The sequence below is a fragment of the Palaemon carinicauda genome, chromosome 28 (genome assembly GCF_036898095.1).
Source record: "Palaemon carinicauda isolate YSFRI2023 chromosome 28, ASM3689809v2, whole genome shotgun sequence".
Taxonomy (NCBI): Eukaryota; Metazoa; Arthropoda; class Malacostraca; order Decapoda; family Palaemonidae; genus Palaemon; species Palaemon carinicauda.
Genome location: NC_090752.1, coordinates 1,269,887 through 1,289,150, shown reverse-complemented (window position 1 = coordinate 1,289,150; position 19,264 = coordinate 1,269,887). Strand labels below are relative to the sequence as shown.

Here is a 19,264-nt window from a genome sequence, read left to right as displayed (position 1 = left end):
CCTGCAGGGGGCAGGAAGCACTAACATTGTTATGCTTAGTGATAATGACGGATAACGGTAACGTCATTTGTCTCAATTGGCCCTTTTGGCTGTAGAAATATTGTCCCAAGGTTAAGGCACTGATGAAAATCCACAGATACATTAATTCTCTGGTATGCTTCCATAAGGACGTCATGGCCATCTCGCCCAAAAATAGATTTTTCACTTCGCTCAAAATCCGTTTTTTAACGATTAAACCTCGCAGGATTTATAAGAATAAAATGAGAAGAGGCTTTGCAGCAGTGTCCCACATTATATTAGGATATATTTTTATATATGTTTGTGTTTATATTCATGTATATTTATATACAGTAGTTTATATTCGTGTAATATTTATATTCAGTAAGCTTACATTTAACAATATCAATATTCAAATGTATTTATATTTGTGTTCTTATAATATATGTTTATATTGATATATACTTTTATAGATTCCTACTTTCATATATTAAAATTTGGGCTCTTATGTAAATTGGTTTGGTATTTTTTGGGGTGTTGTCTTAAAAGTTTGTGAAGGGTCAAAAATATTCCATAAATACAAACTTTATTCGTGTAAAAGTTTTAAGAAATGTGGATTCAAGGGAGTTAGTTTAAATAGATATATATTACCCAATGTGGTATTTTTGTATGCTAGTTTTAGTCTTCTTTATGTGTTCTTGTATGCTAAAAGTTTTAGGAAGTATGTATTTAAGGGAGTTAGTTTAAATATCTTTACTGTTCAAGAGACCATTTTGAAAGACGACGAAGTAGAAAGTCTGTGTTGCAAACTGTCAATTAGATTCAAAAGCATGGAGTTTTGGCATCCTGCCACATTATTTTGGCTCACGAAAAAGGACGTCCAAGGTGAGAACAAAAATTGTCCTGATGGACAGGAGGACTTAAGTATGAATTAAGATTGTCAATGAAAATGGAGGAGCAGCTCAAAGTAATAATGGAGGAATAGCAGTTGAGTAAGAAACTTAAAAGAGAAGTATATAATTTTCAATTGAAAGGAGAAAATCAGATGTGAAAGGAACTGGGGGAACCTAATGGAAGTATAAAAAGGGAAGGTAATTTAGAGATAAAGAAAAGAAAGAATGAAGAGTGAGTGGACGAATGAACTGGAGTTATAATGGACCAAGTGATAAAGAAATGGCAGTGTACCAACCGTGTGTCACACAGGAGAGTTTCCTGTACTTTGGGTTGTTAAAAGTGGAATAATAGATTAAGGAAAGTGATAATGGGGAAAGGAAATATTAGTAATAGGGAATTAGGTAAAGGCATTAAGCATGTAAGGACAGCGAAGATAAAAAGGGGAGAGGTAAGGTAAGAGGGATAAAGAAATAAAAATAAAGGGTCAGGATTAGAATGATGATGAGCATGAATGGGAGATGTTAGAAGGGTAAGAAGAATATGATTTAAGGCATGAATACAGGAGTAGATATAGCTTCTTTGTAATCGAAGAAGGAAACTAGAATGAATTTAGTAGTGGGAATGATAGTGAGAGTGGACCTAAAGAAGTATAAGAGATAGTGTATATGAGAGAAGTACCCCGATGTTAAAAAATAAAGTACATAATGGTATGGATGTATGTGACTTTTTTTTCCCTGATTAGGGCAACTATTGTCTAAGTATAGTGATAGCAATGGGTTCGGACTCTAAGAGTTATGTGATTATTTGACTGGATATTTGTTAACTATGCATAGGGTGATAAATGAGTGTAGGAAATGTTGAGTATCGAGTATGAAAGTGTAAAGATTAGAACAAATGAACAGGCAAAACATACGAATGGAATTATTAAGTGTAGGCATAGAAATTAGTTTGATAAGGCACGAACGACTGAGTAAATAAATATTTTATATATGTCTTTTAAAAACTTTAGCAAGGGGAAGAAGTATGGCGATTAAAGGATGAATGAGAATAGGGAACTAAGGAATTAATTTTTTGCTACTTTGCCTGGGAATATATGTTTGTTCATTTGAAAATGAATGAGAATGCAAGGGACAAGAGAAGGGTTGACAAAGGACGATATTTGATGTGATAGTTTAAGATTGCATGTTTTATAGGTGTATGAAAGAAATTAAGCCATATAAGAACTGGAATAGACTAAAGTGTGCCAGAATTATCTGATATCAGCACAATGTACATGAAACACCAGTGATTGCACGTTAACCTATCCAATATAGGAGACCCCAGAGAATTTTAAAATGCTAAATTCTTTCTCCTGAAGCATGGACTTCTAAATTCGTCAAAACCTTACACTAGTGTGAGCTGTAAGATTAAGTTTTATCAACATTTTACAAGTACCATCAGTAAGAAATAAAACTGCCATATCTTTGACAGAAAAGTATGGATGGATGTGTCTCTCGTGTACCAATTACTACCAAGACATAGTCTACTCGATATTTAGCCTTGCTGGCATCCATTTCCTTACACCAAGATAGATACTGACTTGTCTCCTGGACGTTTTCTTGTGGACCCCAAATGGACATAGGCAAGTTCAAATTACTCATTCTTGCATTTCTGCATCACTGTCCACTTCAGTAATTCAAAATATTAAGGCATTTGAGGCACACTTCTAACAACTTTATTCTTTGCATTAAAGAAGTTATTCGAAATCTTGAAATAAACCATTGAAGAAATTACTAGAAATCCTAAAATAAAAAATTAATTTTCTATCTGATACTAGACTTATATTGTTACTTTTCCCCACATTATTGTAGTGTAACTTAACAGTCTTGTTTTATCATATTATTTTGGATTTGCCTCTTGTCAGCTATCTAAGTATCATCCTAACATTTAAAAGTATTCTTTTAGAATTTTGATTTTATAATCGGGGTATACATAGGATTTTTGGGCTCAAGCCATGTCGTCCTGATGGAAGGTTCCTTCAGTAGCTTCCTTTGGGTATATATGACTACTCCATCAGGACGACATGGCCATTTCACCCATAAAATAGATTTTTCGCTTCGCTCAAAATCAGTTATTTTTGCATGTTACTTCTAAACTATTTATTTGATAAACTAAAAGAAAGGTTTGCAATCCACCCTCTCTTAGTTGTGGAAAAGTACTGATATTTTTTTTTTTATTTCTTGTTAATTTTTTGTATTTTCATTCAGTAGTATGAACTTCCTTGTTCATTGTCCCAGCACTGAATATTATGGCCCAATCATGAAATTATACTTTTGCTTTTATTATGTTTCTGAAACTAGGCATGTTCTTTTTCATCTTTTTTTTTCCAATTATGCTTTGTATGCTAGTCAGTGTGTTCCAGGGAGGGATTACCATGCCTTAATACCCAGGAAAAGTAAATGGGCCTTTTTTATTATTCTTTCTGAAACTTGTTGGATTATTTTTTCAGCATTTTTTTTTTCATTGCATGCTTCAATCATGCTTTGTATGCTAGTCAGTATGTTCCAGGGTGGACTTTCTAAGCCTTATTACCCTGGAAAAGTAAATTGATCCACTTTGCAGTTCCTATCACAGCTAGCACATAGGGACATTTGAGCATTGCTCTTTTGCTCATTATGAGCATTGCTCTTTTGCTCATTAGTCTTATCACAAGAGGTGCAGGTCTTGCTAGTCTGGGAGGCAAATGTACCGGCTTCATCTCCCACAAAACTTATGTCTAGGTCAGCTTCTGTATCACTCTTCTTAAGTCAAGGATAAGTGGTAGTGCCTTCTTCCCAGTCTGGCTGTTCTCACCTGCTCTGACTAATGTTTAGTCTGTCCACTCATTCGTTCGTTCGTTTTAGATTGTCCGGGCCTTGTGCCCAGACCGGGGCTCTTTGACCATCAGTCTTAACCCTCAAGAGTAGGAGACCTACTCCATTTTGTCACTCGTTTCTGTACCCAATGAAAATCCAGCCTGTGGTGCTTGTTGCTTTGGTTTTGTATGTTTTAGTATTGAAGAGCTTTTTTTTCAGCTTCTCCTCCATAAAAAAAGGGTTATTCAAGAAAATCTGAACCATGCAATTGTCTTGACTGACTAGCTTGCATCAACCTACATTGCTTGTGATTCATGTTCTGTCTACTGTAAATGTTTCTTTCATTGCTTAACTCATACTTGTGACTGGTGATCTGTTGTCTATGCTGATCATCCTGTGTAAGTACTTGCAACAACTAATTTGCTAACTATACATGTGAATTCAGCTGCTCTGCCTGTGTTTTTCCCAATGGCACTTGGATGGTTCCCTTTTCCTTATAAGCTATGGGTTGTTTGCAGCTTCATTAGGCTACTCTTCTTCCTCCAATTGCTCTTCCTGTGGTGACTGTGTCTTCATCTGGAGTTCTTGCCACTCCTCATTTAACTGTTGCACCCATTGCTTTTCCTACTCATCTGTGGTTTTATGTCTTTCTACAGTAAATGTTACTGTTGTGCTTGCAATATTTTTTTTTCACCTGGGATATTTCAGACTCCAAAATCATCTGCCAAGCTTACTATCCCAAAAGTACCTACTGTTTTGCTCGGTCTGTACTGTACCTGCTGGTATCCTCTTAATCTCTAAACGACGGTTGCTATTGCAAAATTTCTATACATGGAATGCTCTGAATGCCTTCCTTGCCACTACCTCCTGTAGAGGTTTCCAGCAATTTTAAGTATATCTACCTAAACTGAAGGACATCCAGTTGCTAGGATGCCTAAACCTTTGTGTCTTACATTTGTGAAAGTTCAAGCAGAGGTCTACAGTTTACTTATGAGAAATAGAAAGATGGCTACGACAAGGAACAGAACCCTTGTCAGTGAAGATTTTGAAAGTCGTCCTGAAATTCATCCGAAAAATATACATTTTTCTAGAAATCATAGTCACTCCTGGTTGTCAGATTCTCTCATAGCGGACTAAAAGTCCTCATCAGTCCCATATATTTATCTGGTTGGAAGATACTCTCACAGAGGACTCTTACACAAATGAACCCATCTTCTCAACCTAATTTGGTTAGAATTATGCATTCTCTGAGGAATCCCCATCAACTTCCTCTTAATTCCAAGTGACTGTTAGTCCTAGTCAAATCTACTGCAACACCCCGTAAAAGAATTCTGTTTCTTGAGATCTTGGCCACTGTGAAACCAAGAAAGTCTTTAGTTTCCTGCCCAACACACCCAAGGTTAACAATAGATAAGAACCTTCAGGTCATCATTTGCTGCTCCTGTACCATCTTTCCACAACTTTTTAGTAGAATTCTGTGACAAGGAATTCGATAATGACGCTCGAGACACTTTTGAAGTGGGTAATACTATTAGCTTCCAGTAACCAAAAAATCTGGAGGAGGCCTCTGCTGCAAAGCTGCTGTTAGTAGAGAGTTTAGTGGATTCTCGGAGACTTTTGTTACTTCCTCTTACCATTATGACTAGAGACATTGTGGCCTTGATGGCCTAAATTGGATTTAAGAATTTGGGCTAGATCAGCATTGGGTCTGTGAGGCCGTTCCTCACCCAATAGCATTTGGTGGGAAAACTCCAGTCACACTGAAGTGAAAGTTAAGAAGAGAGCAGACAGTAAAAAGGAACTGGGACCAGAAGTAGAGGACTATGCCCTAAGTTTTGATAGGGGCCAAAGGAATGCCTTAGACCTTTTCAGGTAATGCCTACAGAGCACCACATTAGGTGCAATGATGGCACTATACACCTCCTGGATGTCATAAAAGTGGGGATTGTAAATCATTGGTTCAATACGCTCTCTACTGATGTAGAAGGTTAAGTCAAAGAATCATGATGATACTGTAACACCTAAACTTTCCTCTGTTTATCAGACTTTTATCTTATCAGCTACATTATGATGGTTTTTTCTCAGTCCTTGGTTTATCGACATTAACTTTTCTGCTAAATCAAGACTATTTTAACTTTTCTGCTAAACTAGGATTATTTTTTACTGGGTGATCTATTTTGTATGAAAAATATTAAAATTGTATAAGTAGTAAAGTATAGACTAGATTTTTGTTAGTTATAGGATATTTTGAAATTGAGTGTAAAATATACTACAGGGTCTTCATCAACTTACTTAACGAGTTTATTATAATTATTCTTTAATCTCATTTAGGAAGGAACATACTTATATGAAGATCAAACTTCCAAATACAGATAATAAGTTAGGGAGTACTGTATTCAAAATCACATGTGTATTCAGGAATGATTATTGTTCTGCAATCTTCACACAGAATGTCAGCAGAGGCAGTTTGGATTTGGCTATCCTGCACAAGACTCCAGAAATACCTAGTCAAGTGGCTAGAGATTGTAGCAACAGCATCAGTTAAGGCAACAGTTGCAGTCCTTATAGATTGACAGCAACTGGGACATCCCACAAATCTGGAGAAGGGCCTTATAGTTTCATTCTTGTCATGGTAAGCTACACTTTGTTTTTTACTTTGTCGACCAGAGGACAGAATCGGGAAAATATTATCTATCACTTGATAGTATTGAACACCAACAAGTCACGCAACAGAGTATTGCCAGTTTCTAATTTGTAATCTTGTATCACTGAAGAGGTTATGCCACACAAGCTTCAGGATGTTAACCCTGCAACCTCTTTGTCCTAAAGGATCTTGAAGGCTACAGTGGTGGCAAGATCCACTAGGTCACTTGTCAATAGAAATTTATAGTTCATCAACCCCTAGAATTCTCTTCATCCACAACTGCGTGTCCATCTTTGGTCAGCAGACAGGGACTTAATTTAACCATATTAACATCCAGGAGTCGACAGCCTTCCAGCTTTTATCTCCATTACTGGTAGGAAGTATCACCTGAAACATTGGATGATGCAAGTGCAAACTAGCTCAAATCCTGTCGATAAACAAAGCAGCCATGGGAAAATGGTTAGAGCTATGCCTTATGGTGAAGAATTTAATAGGGGATAAGGCCAACAACTAGGGATCCTGACCCTGTCTGTACAATAAAAGGATATCTTGTAGATAACTGAGTGATGAAATTAGTTGTTTCTGTTGGAATGGTTATTGGTTATTGGATGTAGACAAGAAATATACTTTGCCTCTGCCAATCCCAACAGTCTGAAGGCCGGATGCAATGCTGGATTCCTAGAACATACAGTTGGACCAACTTTGAGTCTTGGTAGAGATGGTTTTGTTTGAACTTGCACATTAGTGAAAGTTCAAGCAGAGGTCTACAGTTTACTTATGAGAAATAGAAAGATGGCTACTACAGGGAACAGAACCCTTGTCAGTGAAGATTTTGAAAGTCCTCCTGAAATTCATCCAAAAAATATACATTTTTCTAGAAATCATAGTCACTCCTGGTTGTTAGATTCTCTCATAGAGGACTAAAAGTCCTCATCAGTCCTATATATCTATCTGGTTGGAAGATACTCTCACAGAGGACTCTTATACAAATGCACCCATCTTATCTCCCTAATTTGGTTAGAAACAGTCTTGTGCGTTTTCTGAGGAATCCCCATCAACTTCCTCTTAATTCAAAGTGACTGTTAGTCCTAGTCAAATCTACAGCAACACCCATAAAAAAAATTCTGTTTCCTGAGATCTTGGCCAATGTGAAACCAATCAAAATCTTTAGTTTTCTGCCCAACTACACCCAAGTTTAACTAAAGATAAGAACCTTCAGGTCTTCATTGGCTGCTCCTGTACCAGATTGCCACAACTTTGGTTTAGTAGAATTTTTTAACGAGGATGATTCGGGAAAAACGCTCAAGACAGACTGCTTGCACAATGCAACCAGTCTGTGGCTAAACTTTTGAAGTGGATATTTTTAGCTTCCAGGAACAACACAATCAGGAGGAGTCCTCTGCTGTAAAGCTATGGCTAGTAAAGTTTAGTGGACTCTTGGAGACTGTGAACTCTTTTTACCATTCTGTCTTAGTCTTTGTGGCCTTGAAGGCCAATTTAGGTTAGAGCAGCATTGGGGTCTGTGAAGCCATTCCTCACCCAATAGCATTTGGTGGGAAAACTCTGCAGTAACACTGAAGTGAAAGTCAAGAAGAGGACAGATGGTAAAAAGGAACTGGGACCAGAAGTAGAGGACTACAACAAAAGGGCAGATAGGGCCAAAGAAATGCTATAGACCCTTTAAGGTAATGCCTACACTGCACCATATTAGGTGCAATGAGGGCACTACACACCTACGGGATGTCATGAAAGTGATGATTAAAAATCATTGTTTCAATAGGCGCTTTACTGCTGTAGAAGGTCAAGTCAAAGAAAACTCCTTCATGATGATATATAACCCCTAAACTTTGTCTTTGAACTTCTCAGCTAAATCATGATACTTTTTCTCAGACCTTGGCTTATCAGAGTTTTAACTTTTCTGCTAAATTAGGATTATTTTCTACTGTGTATTCCATTTTTTAATAAATACTGTATATTAAAATTGTCCAAGTAGTAGAGTATAGACTATATATTATTGTTAGTTATGTGATGTTTTGAAATTATGAGTGGAAAATATACAACAGGTCTTCATTAACTTGTTTGGGGAGTTTATTATATGGTATTCTTTAATTATATGAAGATTTTTAACTTGTTTGTAAATATACTTATATGAAGATCAGATCTCCCAATACAAATAATAAGTTAGGGAGTGCTGTATTCAGGAATGATTATATTTCTGTAATCTTCACACAGAATTAGTCGGCAAAGGCAGTTTGGATTTGGCTACCTGCACAGGACTTCAGAAGTACCTAGACAAGTGGCTAGAGATTGTAGCAACAGCATCAGAGTTAAGGCAACATTTGCAGTCCTTATAGGTTGACAGCAACTAGGACATCCCATAAATCTGGAGAAGGCCCTTATAGTTTCATCAATCGGGTCATGGTAAGCTACACCTTGTTTTTTACTATGTCTACTAGAGGACAGATTCAGGAGAATACTATTACTCGGTAGTTTGTGCACCAACCAAGTCGCGCAACAGAGTATTGGCAGTCGTTAATTCATAATTTTGTATCACTGATGAGGTTATGCCACACAAGCTTCAGGATGTAAACCCTGCAGCCTCTTTGTCCTAAAGGATCTTTAAGGCTACAGTGGTGGCAAGATCCACTAGGTAACTTATCAACTGAAAGTTCTGGTTCATCAACCCCTAGAATTCTCTTAATCCACAGCTGGTGGTCCATGTTTGGTCAGCAGACAGGGACTTGATTTAACCATATTAACTAGGGATCCTGACCCTGTCTGTACAATAAAAGGATATCTTGAAGATAACTTAGTGATGAAATTGGTTCCTACTGTTGGAATGGTCTTTGGATCTATACAGGAAATGTTCTTTGCCTCTGCCAATCCCAACAGTCTGAAGGCTGGATGCAATGCTGGATTCCTAGAACATACAGTTGGACCAACTTGAGTCTTGGTATAGATAGTTTTGTTTATATTCTCTAGACCCTTGTAAATAGCACCCCAATTCTGCCATCACTAGCAGTTGTAGACGGAAATCCTTTGAAAAATCCAGCGTGTTTAGTGTTAACACGAAATTTTGTATGTTCTAGTAATATTCTCAAAACTACCACATCAATGAACCATCCTGTTGAGCCAGAACTAACAATTTAAACCAATCAAAGTTTTGTAAATTCTTTGGCTGATCCAGCCAGAAACAGGGTTCCCTAACTCAAGGCTGACTTCCATGCCTATTCTACAAATCGAAGATACAGAGCAGTAATCAGAGAAGATTAACTTATTGCTTTGGAAGATTTAGGGTCTAACATCATTTTGATAAACAAGTACAATCCACAATTGCTTTCCTTCACAAAGCTAATGCCAGGTCTCCTTACAAGCAACATCGTTTGTCATGGAACCAAATTTGACAAGTATTCTTCATTACTTTCACTTATTTTGGAAGGGGAAAGTGAACACCAGGTGTTACCAGGCCATAGTGATTAGTCTCTATAGTTCCATGTTTGTTGAGGTGCATTTTATAGCGACTCTGCATTACTCATTACATTGCTTATTACCTCGCTTTGTCTCAAGTTTCCCAAGGTGATACAGAGTACCGTAATGCTGTCTTAAATCCCCTGGATACTAGCAACCAAGTTTGTCTTAAATCCCCTGGATACTAGCAACCAAGTTAGGAAAAATCAGTTTGACATACATTTTCTCTAAATGGTAATTCAGGCAATATGTGATTGATAGAACTGCGGTGGAATAGATTAAAACCTGAAAACTTAAGTTTCTTCTAACTCTTGGCATTTTGCATACAGTATACGCTTGTAATAAGGAGAATAGTTTGTAACTAATCAAAGATTTCACAAGAATACATGTTAACAAATGTGCATTGTTTTAATTTTGTCCAAATAGCAAATTAAGTACAATCTGGAGACTAAAGACTGCTAATATGGGCATTTTATGATTGATGAGTTTGAAATTTAAAAGTTTTGTTAATAAATATTATTGCAATAGTTTCATATCGCCAATTCTCACTTTTGAAAGATGTCTTAACACAAACAGGGATACAGTATTATGCTTAAATTTTTTTTTTACGTTGATATATGTAGTCTGCAGTACCAATATTTTTACGTAGGAGATATGTATAATTGCAATAACCTATGGTGATCGGGAGTGGATATTTTTCTTTTTAATTATTTTTTGTATTGAATATCTTAGTTTTCACTAACTGTTACACCACCAGTTGCCAAATAATTCTACTTTAGTCCAAATATCAATGTACAGTATATAAACCATCTTGAATAAACCTCTACAATTTAATACAGTATCAAAATAAACATTTAAACATGTTTAATGGCAATGTTGTGAGCTATGCACAAAGTGGAACAGAAAGATTGGTATTCACTTAGCAAGAAAAGACCCCTTTTCTGAATGCTGACAAGTTGAAAAGTGAAGCCAGCACAAATTTGACTTTAAATTAGACTTGTAATTCAGACATCAAGCATAAGAAACCACAACAAATGGAGTGGTAGAGAGTGAGTTATACTCCCTACAAACAAAATTACCTGCTCACGGTAGATCTAAAACTGATCGGCAGAGCCATCAACCCATCAAAAATACTTGAATTTGTAAAAGGTGCAACTTCATTTCAAGTGCTGTACTGTATAAATCATTCAATAATAGGGGTAACAACCAAAAGTTAAACTACATGTCTGTAAAAAGTATATTTAAATTCACAATCACTACAAAACCCCAACAATATTTGAAGTCTAAATTCACAAACAGTAGAAAGTCCAAAAAGTATTTGTAACACTACCTTAAGTATAAGTATTGATGAAAATCATCTTTTATAAAGTTATAGCATATACTGTATATCTTATATTGCAATAAAACAAATATTAAAATAAGTATGTTACAGTGTAGTGCTGTATATAAACTATAATGTGGAAATAAAATTCAGAACTTAATTGGTTTTGAGCACTTTCAACTTTTTTGAAGAGGTGAAACTATTTGGTAACTTCATTTTTCCATTCAAAAAGTTATATTTAATAGCACTTTTCCATTCAAAAAGTTATATTTAATAGCACTACTAACCATTAATAACACTATTAACCTGAACATTCATTACAATAAATTGAGGGACAAAATATTAATTTGAATGATTAAAATTTAAATTTACAATCAAATGAATTATCAAAACTTTTTAAGTATAAAGTCTGGTCTTCTATAACTTTGTGTACAAATTTGTCCCGTGAATGAAAACTTATTTCCCATTAAAATTCTTCTGGAATTCAAACCAAACAGATTTTACAATGACGAGATAGCCATATTCTCGTTCTCATACCCATATTGCCAAGGCCAATTGGATCCAATGTGACAGGATCTCGAAATTGGAAAATAATGAAGTTCTCTCCTTCCTTGCTTTCCTGAATACAAAAACTGCAATTCACTATTAGTTGTAAATAAATTTACACATATAGGTTGAAGAATTATAATGTCCAAAGCACTAGCTGCTGTTTTCATAATTAAAACTTAATCATTAAATGCATAGCAGAAAAAAATAATTCTAAATTTAACAATCGATTCCAATTTACAAAATGTTTATTTTCCTTATCTGTTTTTAAATCTACTTTTAGCTGAATTCAGTAGTTGTCCAGACTATCATAATGGCATTTTAAAAAACCTTCTGTAACATCTATAAATATTATACTAATAATCCTCTATTTCATGTTGACCAGGGTGTAAACCATAATGGACTTTATCTTCTTTCACATAAGCCCACGCCATTCGAGGAGTTGAGAATTTAGTAGCCACATCACCTTTGCAAGAAACAGCTATAGCTCCACCAAAGCCATTTACACGCGATTCCATGTACAACAGGCTCTCATCTAAGGCAGGTAAAACTCCTTTCCCTGAAAAATTTGTTATCATTAACTTTAAAGTTGTTTATATCCATTAAAGAAAATTTATTTACCAATACTTTAAAAAGTTGTGCAGTATTACTTAAATGACCTCGCTGAAATAAATTATATAGTTAGGAATCTAATTTACAAGGCCTTTATTAAATAAAATGTCTTATTTTCCAAAATAAAAAGTTTATTTTTTCTGACCAAATTCTTTTTTATACTTATCAGGAAGCTTACTGTGCAAAATGGTAATTAAAGTAAAAAAGTAGAATTCATAATACTTTAAGTTTATACTAACATTAAAAAAGTAGATTTTGTGTACATCAAGTTAGTTCATACCCTTTATAGACCTACTGCTTTTGTCAATATTAATTTCGTTTTTTGAAAGTAAGGGCTTTATTCCTCTCACTTTACATATTTATCTGTTCCATGAACAAATCTGCCACGGCATGAGGAGCCCAACCCTCAAGTTTGCCACATGCCATGCGGTGGTCCTAGAGTCTGCCTAGCAAACGCCGGACAGGGACCTTGCGAAACCAGACTCCCCCAGGAAGGCACACGGATGTTGTGAGAACAGCTGCCCTAATTTAGTCACATGGAACATGGATCTAGTGGGGAAAAAAGCTGCCTCCATGAAGTAACCCGGACCTTTTGAAAACAGCTGCTATAATGAAGTCGCATGGTCCTTGCAAGAGCCATCGGCCCCATGAAATCAGTTTCTACAATTTGTCATAAGGTTAAACTTTCTATGAGAAGCCACCATGTGATTGCATCCTGTTGTCTTTAAGTCTCCAATGCCCCTACCATATAGACACCTCTTAGCAGCCACTATGGGTTATCTTTTCTGCTAGCAAGCATTTATGTTGCTGCACTTTCTGACTGTGCCACCCATGTTCTCCCTTTAGCAAACAACTGCCAAGGAGCCACACAATCTGCAAGCAGTCAACGTGGAGACACACCATTTACAAGCAGGAGACACACCATTTACAAGCAGCAACCACGGAACTACACCAACTGCAAGCAGCCACCATAGAGCCCCACTATCTGCAAGAAAAACGCCGGAAAGATTCGTAATCTGCAAATAGCCTACCAGGAAGTCTCTTAATCTGCAAGCGGATTGCCAGAAAGCTGCTTATTCTGCTAGCGGAATGACAGAAAACCCCTACATCTACAAATGGGTAGCCAGAAAGCCTCTTAGTCTGCAAGTGGGATGTCTGAAGGCCTAATGGTCTACAAGCGAGACCTCAGAAAGCCTTGGTTTATCAAAGTGAAATGCCAGAAAGCCTCAAAATCTGGATGTAGAACACCAGAAAACCTAGTAATCTGCAAGCGGGAAGTAAGAGAGCCTAGAAATCTGCAAGCTGAACACCAGAAAGCCTCTTGGAATGCGAGCAGGCCCCCCAAAAGCCTTTTAGTCTGTAAGCTAACAGCCGGAAAAACTTGTGGTCTGAGCGACACACCGGATAGCCTCGTGGTTTGCAAAAGAGTTGCCGAAAAACCTAGTTGATGCTGAAAAGCCTCAAAATCTGCAAGTGGGATACCAGAAACTCTAGTACTGTAATCTGGAAGCAGGACGCCAAAAAGCTTAGTAATCTGCAAGCGAGACGCCAGGAAAAACCTTGAAATGCAAGCCAAACGATAGAAAACCTAGTGACCTGCAAGCAGGACGCCAGGAAGGACAATATTCTGCAAGCGGGACGCCAGGAAGGACAATATTCTGCAAGCGGGACGCCAGGAAGGACAATATTCTGCAAGCGGGACGCCAGGAAGGCCAATATTCTGCAAGCGGGACGCCAGGAAGGCCAATATTCTGCAAGCGGGACGCCAAGAAGGCCAATATTCTGCAAGCGGGACGCCAGGAAGGCCAATATTCTGCAAGCGGGACGCCAGGAAGGCCAATATTCTGCAAGCGGGACGCCAGGAAGGCCAATATTCTGCAAGCGGGACGCCAGGAAGGCCAATATTCTGCAAGCGGGACGCCAGGAAGGCCAATATTCTGCAAGCGGGACGCCACAAAGCCTAGTGACCTGCAAGCGGGACGCCACAAAGCCTAGTGACCTGCAAGCGGGACGCCAGGAAGGGCAATATTATGCAAGCGGGACGCCAGGAAGGGCAATATTATGCAAGCGAGACGCCAGGAAGGGCAATACTGTATTATGCAAGCGGGACGCCAGGAAGGGCAATATTCTGCAAGCGGGACGCCAGGAGGGGCAATATTCTGCAAGCGGGACGCCAGGAAGGGCAATATTCTGCAAGCGGGACGCCAGGAAGGGCAATATTCTGCAAGCGGGACGCCAGGAAGGGCAATATTCTGCAAGCGGGACGCCAGGAAGGGCAATATTCGGCAAGCGGGACGCCAGGAAGGGCAATATTCGGCAAGCGGGACGCCAGGAAGGCCAATATTCTGCAAGCGAGACGCCAGGAAGGCCAATATTCTGCAAGCGGGACGCCAACTGCCAATATTCTGCAAGCGGGACGCCAGGAAGGCCATTATTCTGCAAGCGGGAGGCCAGGAAGCCCATTATTCTGCAAGCGGGAGGCCAGGAAGCCCATTATTCTGCAAGCGGGAGGCCAGGAAGCCCATTATTCTGCAAGCGGGAGGCCAGAAATCCTGATATTCTGCAAGCGGAAGGCCAGAAATCCTGATATTCTGCAAGCGGGAGGCCAGAAATCCTGATATTCTGCAAGCGGAAGGACAGAAATCCTGATATTCTGCAAGCGGAAGGCCAGAAATCCTGATATTCTGCAAGCGGGAAGCCAGAAATCCTGATGTTCTGCAAGCGGGACGCCAGGAAGGCCAATATTCTGCAAGCGGGACACCTGGAAGGCCAATATTCTGCAAGCGGGACACCTGGAAGGTCAATATTCTGCAAGCGGGATGCCAGGAAGGTCAATATTCTGCAAGCGGGAGGCCAGGAAGGCCAATATTCTGCAAGCGGGACGCCAGGAAGGCCATTATTCTGCAAGCGGGAGGCCAGGAAGCCCATTATTCTGCAAGCGGGAGGCCAGGAAGCCCATTATTCTGCATGCGGGAGGCCAGAAATCCTGATATTCTGCAAGTGGGGAGGCCAGAAAGCCTTAATATTCTGCAAGCGGGATGCCAGAAGCTCGGTAATCTGCAAGCAGGATGTCAGAATGCCTGTTAACGAGCGTCCAGCTTCCAAATTACCGGACTTTCTGGCATCCCGCTTACAGTTTAACTGGCTTTCAAGCATCCTGCTTACAAATTTTTAGGGTTTCTGGTGTCCCGCTTGCAGATATTTAGGGTTTATGGTGTCCTGCTTGCAGATATTTAGGGTTTCTGGCGTCCCGCTTGCAGATCTTTAGGGTTTCTGGCATCCCGCTTGCAGATTATAAGGCTTTTACAGCATTCCGTTTGCATATTACTGACCTTTCTAATCTCCAAGCGGCACGCCAGAAAGCCCAGTAATCTGCAAGCGGTACGCCAGAAAGCCCAGAAATCTGCAAGCGGCACGCCAGAAAGCCCAGAAATCTGCAAGCGGCACGCCCGAAAGCCCAGAAATCTGCAAGCGGCACGCCCGAAAGCCCAGAAATCTGCAAGCGGCACGCCAGAAAGCCCAGAAATCTGCAAGCGGCACGCCAGAAAGCCCAGAAATCTACAAGCGGCACGCCAGAAAGCCCGTTGATCTGCAAGCGGCACGCCAGAAAGCCCGTTGATCTGCAAGCGGGACGCCAGAAAGCCCGTTGATCTGCAAGCGGCACGCCAGAAAGCCCAGAAATCTGCAAGCGGGACGCCAGAAAGCCCGTTGATCTGCAAGCGGGACGTCAGAAAGCCCGTTAATCAGCAAGCGGGATGCTAGAAAGCCCGTTAATCTGCAAGCGGGACGCCAGAAAGCCCGTTACTCTGCAAGCGGGTTGCCAGAAAAGACCTTAAAATGCAAGCCAGACAATAGAAAGCCTAGTAATCTGCAAGCGAGATGCCAGAAACTCTAGTAATCTGCAAGCGGGACGCCAGAAACTATAATAATCTGCAAGCGGGACGCCAGAAACTCTAATAATCTGCAAGCAAGTCGCCAGAAAGCTTCGTAGTCTGCACGTGAGTTGACAGAAAGCCTAGTAATCTTCAAGCGGCAAGCCAAAAACGCCCTTGACATGCAAGCTAGATGGTAGAAAGCCTAGTAATCTGCAAGCACAATGCCAGGAAGCCTCGTAATTTGCAAGCAGGTCAACAGGGAGGACTTTAAAATGCAAGCCAGACGATAGAAAGCCCAGTAAACCACAAGCAGGAAGCCAGGAAATCCGCAAGCAGGATGCCAGAAACCAGCCAAGTAATCTGCAAGCGGGACGCCAGGAAGCCTTGTAATCTGCAAGCGGGACGCCAGGAAGTCTTGTAATCTGCAAGCGGGACGCCTGGAAGCCTTGTATTCTGCAAGTGGGACACCAGGAAGCCTTGTAATCTGCAAGCAGGAATGCCAGAAAGGCTCTTAAAATGTAAGCAAGTAAGCAAGTGGCCAGAATGCCTAAGTAATCTGCAAGCGGGATGCCGGAAAGCTGCCTAGTAATCTGCAAGCGGGATGCCAGAAAGCTGCCTAGTAATCTGCAAGTGGGAGCCAGAAAGCTGCCTAGTAATCTGCAAGTGGGAGCCAGAAAGCGGGATGCCGGAAAGCTGCCTAGTAATCTGCAAGCGGGATGCCAGAAAGCTGCCTAGTAATCTGCAAGTGGGAGCCAGAAAGCTGCCTAGTAATCTGCAAGTGGGAGCCAGAAAGCTGCTTAGTAATCTGTAAGCGGGACGGCGGGACGACAGAAAGCCTGATTAATCTTCAAGCGGGCGCCAGAAAGCCTGATTAATCTTCAAGTGGGCGCCAGAAAGCCTAATTAATCGGCAAGCGGGACGACAAAAAAGCCATTAAAATGCAAGCGAGCTGCCAGGAAGCTTCGCAGTCTGCAAGCGAGCCGCCAGGAAGATACGCAGTCTGCAAGCGAGCCGCCAGGAAGCCTTGTAATCTGCAAGCGGGATCCCAGGAAGCCTTGTAATCTGCAAGCGAGTATGCCAGAAAGGCCCTTGAAATGTAAGCAAGCGGCCAGAATGCCTAAGTAATCTCTTAGCGGGTGCCAGGAAGCCTCCTAATCCACAAGCGGGACGCCAGAAAGCCCGGTAATCCGCAAGCAGGACGCCAGAAAGTTACATGAAACACCAACATCTCAAGCATACTTTGGAAACTTTGCTCAGGGTGTGGGCATAACTGTAGTCACTCTCTCTCTCTACAATCTGCAAGCTGTTTATCCATATAGGTACACTGCAGAAGGTCCTATACCTTGCAGGCAATTCCTGGAGGTTCCTGTCGGGGCAAGCCTATTCTGAAAACCAATGCTGCTGCAGGCACATACTGGAAGCAGTTTTCATTGCCATGATCAAAGTTTAGAAGCTGCCACTCCTGATGATACAACTTCTGACATTCTTTCTGTCCATTTTGCAAAATGCTATTTTTGGCATTTGTTGATTTTTATAATGTATTATTGTTTCCTCTGCTGCAGGTTTTCTCACGTGAACAACTAATTTCGTTACAAAATGTCACAATTCACAAGAGTAAAATTACAAATTTAAACACTAACCTGCAGACATTGTTGCTGCAACATGTCTGGCTAGACATGCTCTAATAATTGCCTCACCATGACCAGTTGTGGACACAGCCCCAACCTGCAAATCAATAAAGATTAACTAAATAAATTCAATGTTTATCATTACGCTTTCCTTAAACTCTAGGTCATATTAATCTCTCAATTTTCCAAATATATATATATGAATCAGTCTAGTAGCATTTCATTGAGGAAAAGGATATTATGGAAGGTTTTAATATCGATCCCAATACGATCAGTGCTAGTAATTTATAATACAATATAGTACGATACATAAGTAGCTTCAATTAATAGGGAAATCCCAGTCTAGTGCTATTATGGAAAGCCTGATAAAATAGCAAGTCTAACAAGGATGGGGTAATGGCTTTTATTAACAATATATTCTCTCAAAACACTTATTTGCCATCTCTTCTATAACATTCCCTTTTATAACATTCCAGAAAACCTACCATGTCGTCTGCATATCCACCAGCACCAACAATGGGACTGTCCCCAACGCGACCAGGCATCTTGGCTGTAATACCACCCGTAGATGTTGCACAAGCTGTCCGACCAGTACTGTCAACTACTGCACAACCTACTGTATCATGGCCATCACCTTGGACTGGGCTGAAATTTACACAAATGTAACTAATTATTGTATAATAATTGAATCATGCTGCTTAAAAGTACTGAAATATTCATAATAAAGTACAGTTTTTATTAAACCAAATTTAATTTCTGATCAAACTCTTACTGTAATAGACACTATAATATTATGTTAAATACATGCATGTACTGTACAACATAATCAATTACATCCTTGAAATAAAGAATATACAATGATAAAATTTTCTTAATCTCCACAAGATCGCCTAATAATTCAATAATTTATCTACAGCCATATGGTAAACATTAAGGTGGCCTTCAACACTATTTTAAAGTCCTTACTATCAAATATCCAGAGAGTAAATAACACTCAACCCATTCATGTACTGCAATTCGGCAAGATATTATATTTTACAAAACTCAGTAGCTGAAGAAAGTTATTGAGGGTAGTGAAAATTTTTATTTGTCTTTAACAACCATTAAAAAGGGAATGTGAAAGAAACCTGATGAAAATATTACAAAATTAATTCAAAACATAAGAGAACAATGAAATACTATAATGTTGAAACAAAGTGGTTTTCTTTATCCTTATTCAAATGGTATTCAAATTACCTAACACTGACAAAATAATCATCAATATTAGCACATATCTAATGATATACATTAAACTATTCAAGAAGATAAAATGGTAAAGAATACGTACAGTATAAACTTTTGTCGGTCGGTTTGTATTAAAGCCAACGCTTCTTGTTGGCACAGGCCTTTCCCTTGGTCGGCCCATAAAAAACTTTAGCGGTTATCCTTTGGGCTTTATACTTGGC

General features: G+C 39.4%; 1 protein-coding gene and 1 long non-coding RNA gene across 4 annotated transcripts in view; one reads left to right on the top strand and one right to left on the bottom strand.

Moving 5' to 3' along the window:
* Positions 1–18,651, top strand: part of LOC137621423 (uncharacterized) — a 31,635-nt gene extending 12,984 nt beyond the window's left edge. Inside the window, exons 2-6 of one of the 3 annotated variants that reach the window (XR_011040213.1) lie at positions 2,362–2,512; positions 6,175–6,357; positions 8,602–8,790; positions 12,090–12,248; positions 18,296–18,651. This is a non-coding gene — a long non-coding RNA (uncharacterized lncRNA). The remainder of the gene's footprint in view (positions 1–2,361; positions 2,513–6,174; positions 6,358–8,601; positions 8,791–12,089; positions 12,249–18,295) is intronic. The other 2 variants (XR_011040214.1, XR_011040212.1) reach the window with 2 other exon arrangements.
* The window catches only part of LOC137621421 (isoaspartyl peptidase/L-asparaginase), a 64,168-nt gene continuing 55,985 nt past the window's right edge, over positions 11,082–19,264 (bottom strand). The window contains exons 7-9 of the mRNA XM_068351720.1: positions 18,305–18,464; positions 17,832–17,916; positions 11,082–12,263 (exon numbers count right to left, since the gene is read on the bottom strand). Coding sequence (XP_068207821.1) covers positions 12,061–12,263; positions 17,832–17,916; positions 18,305–18,464 — 448 coding nt within the window. The 3' untranslated portion in view covers positions 11,082–12,060. The remainder of the gene's footprint in view (positions 12,264–17,831; positions 17,917–18,304; positions 18,465–19,264) is intronic.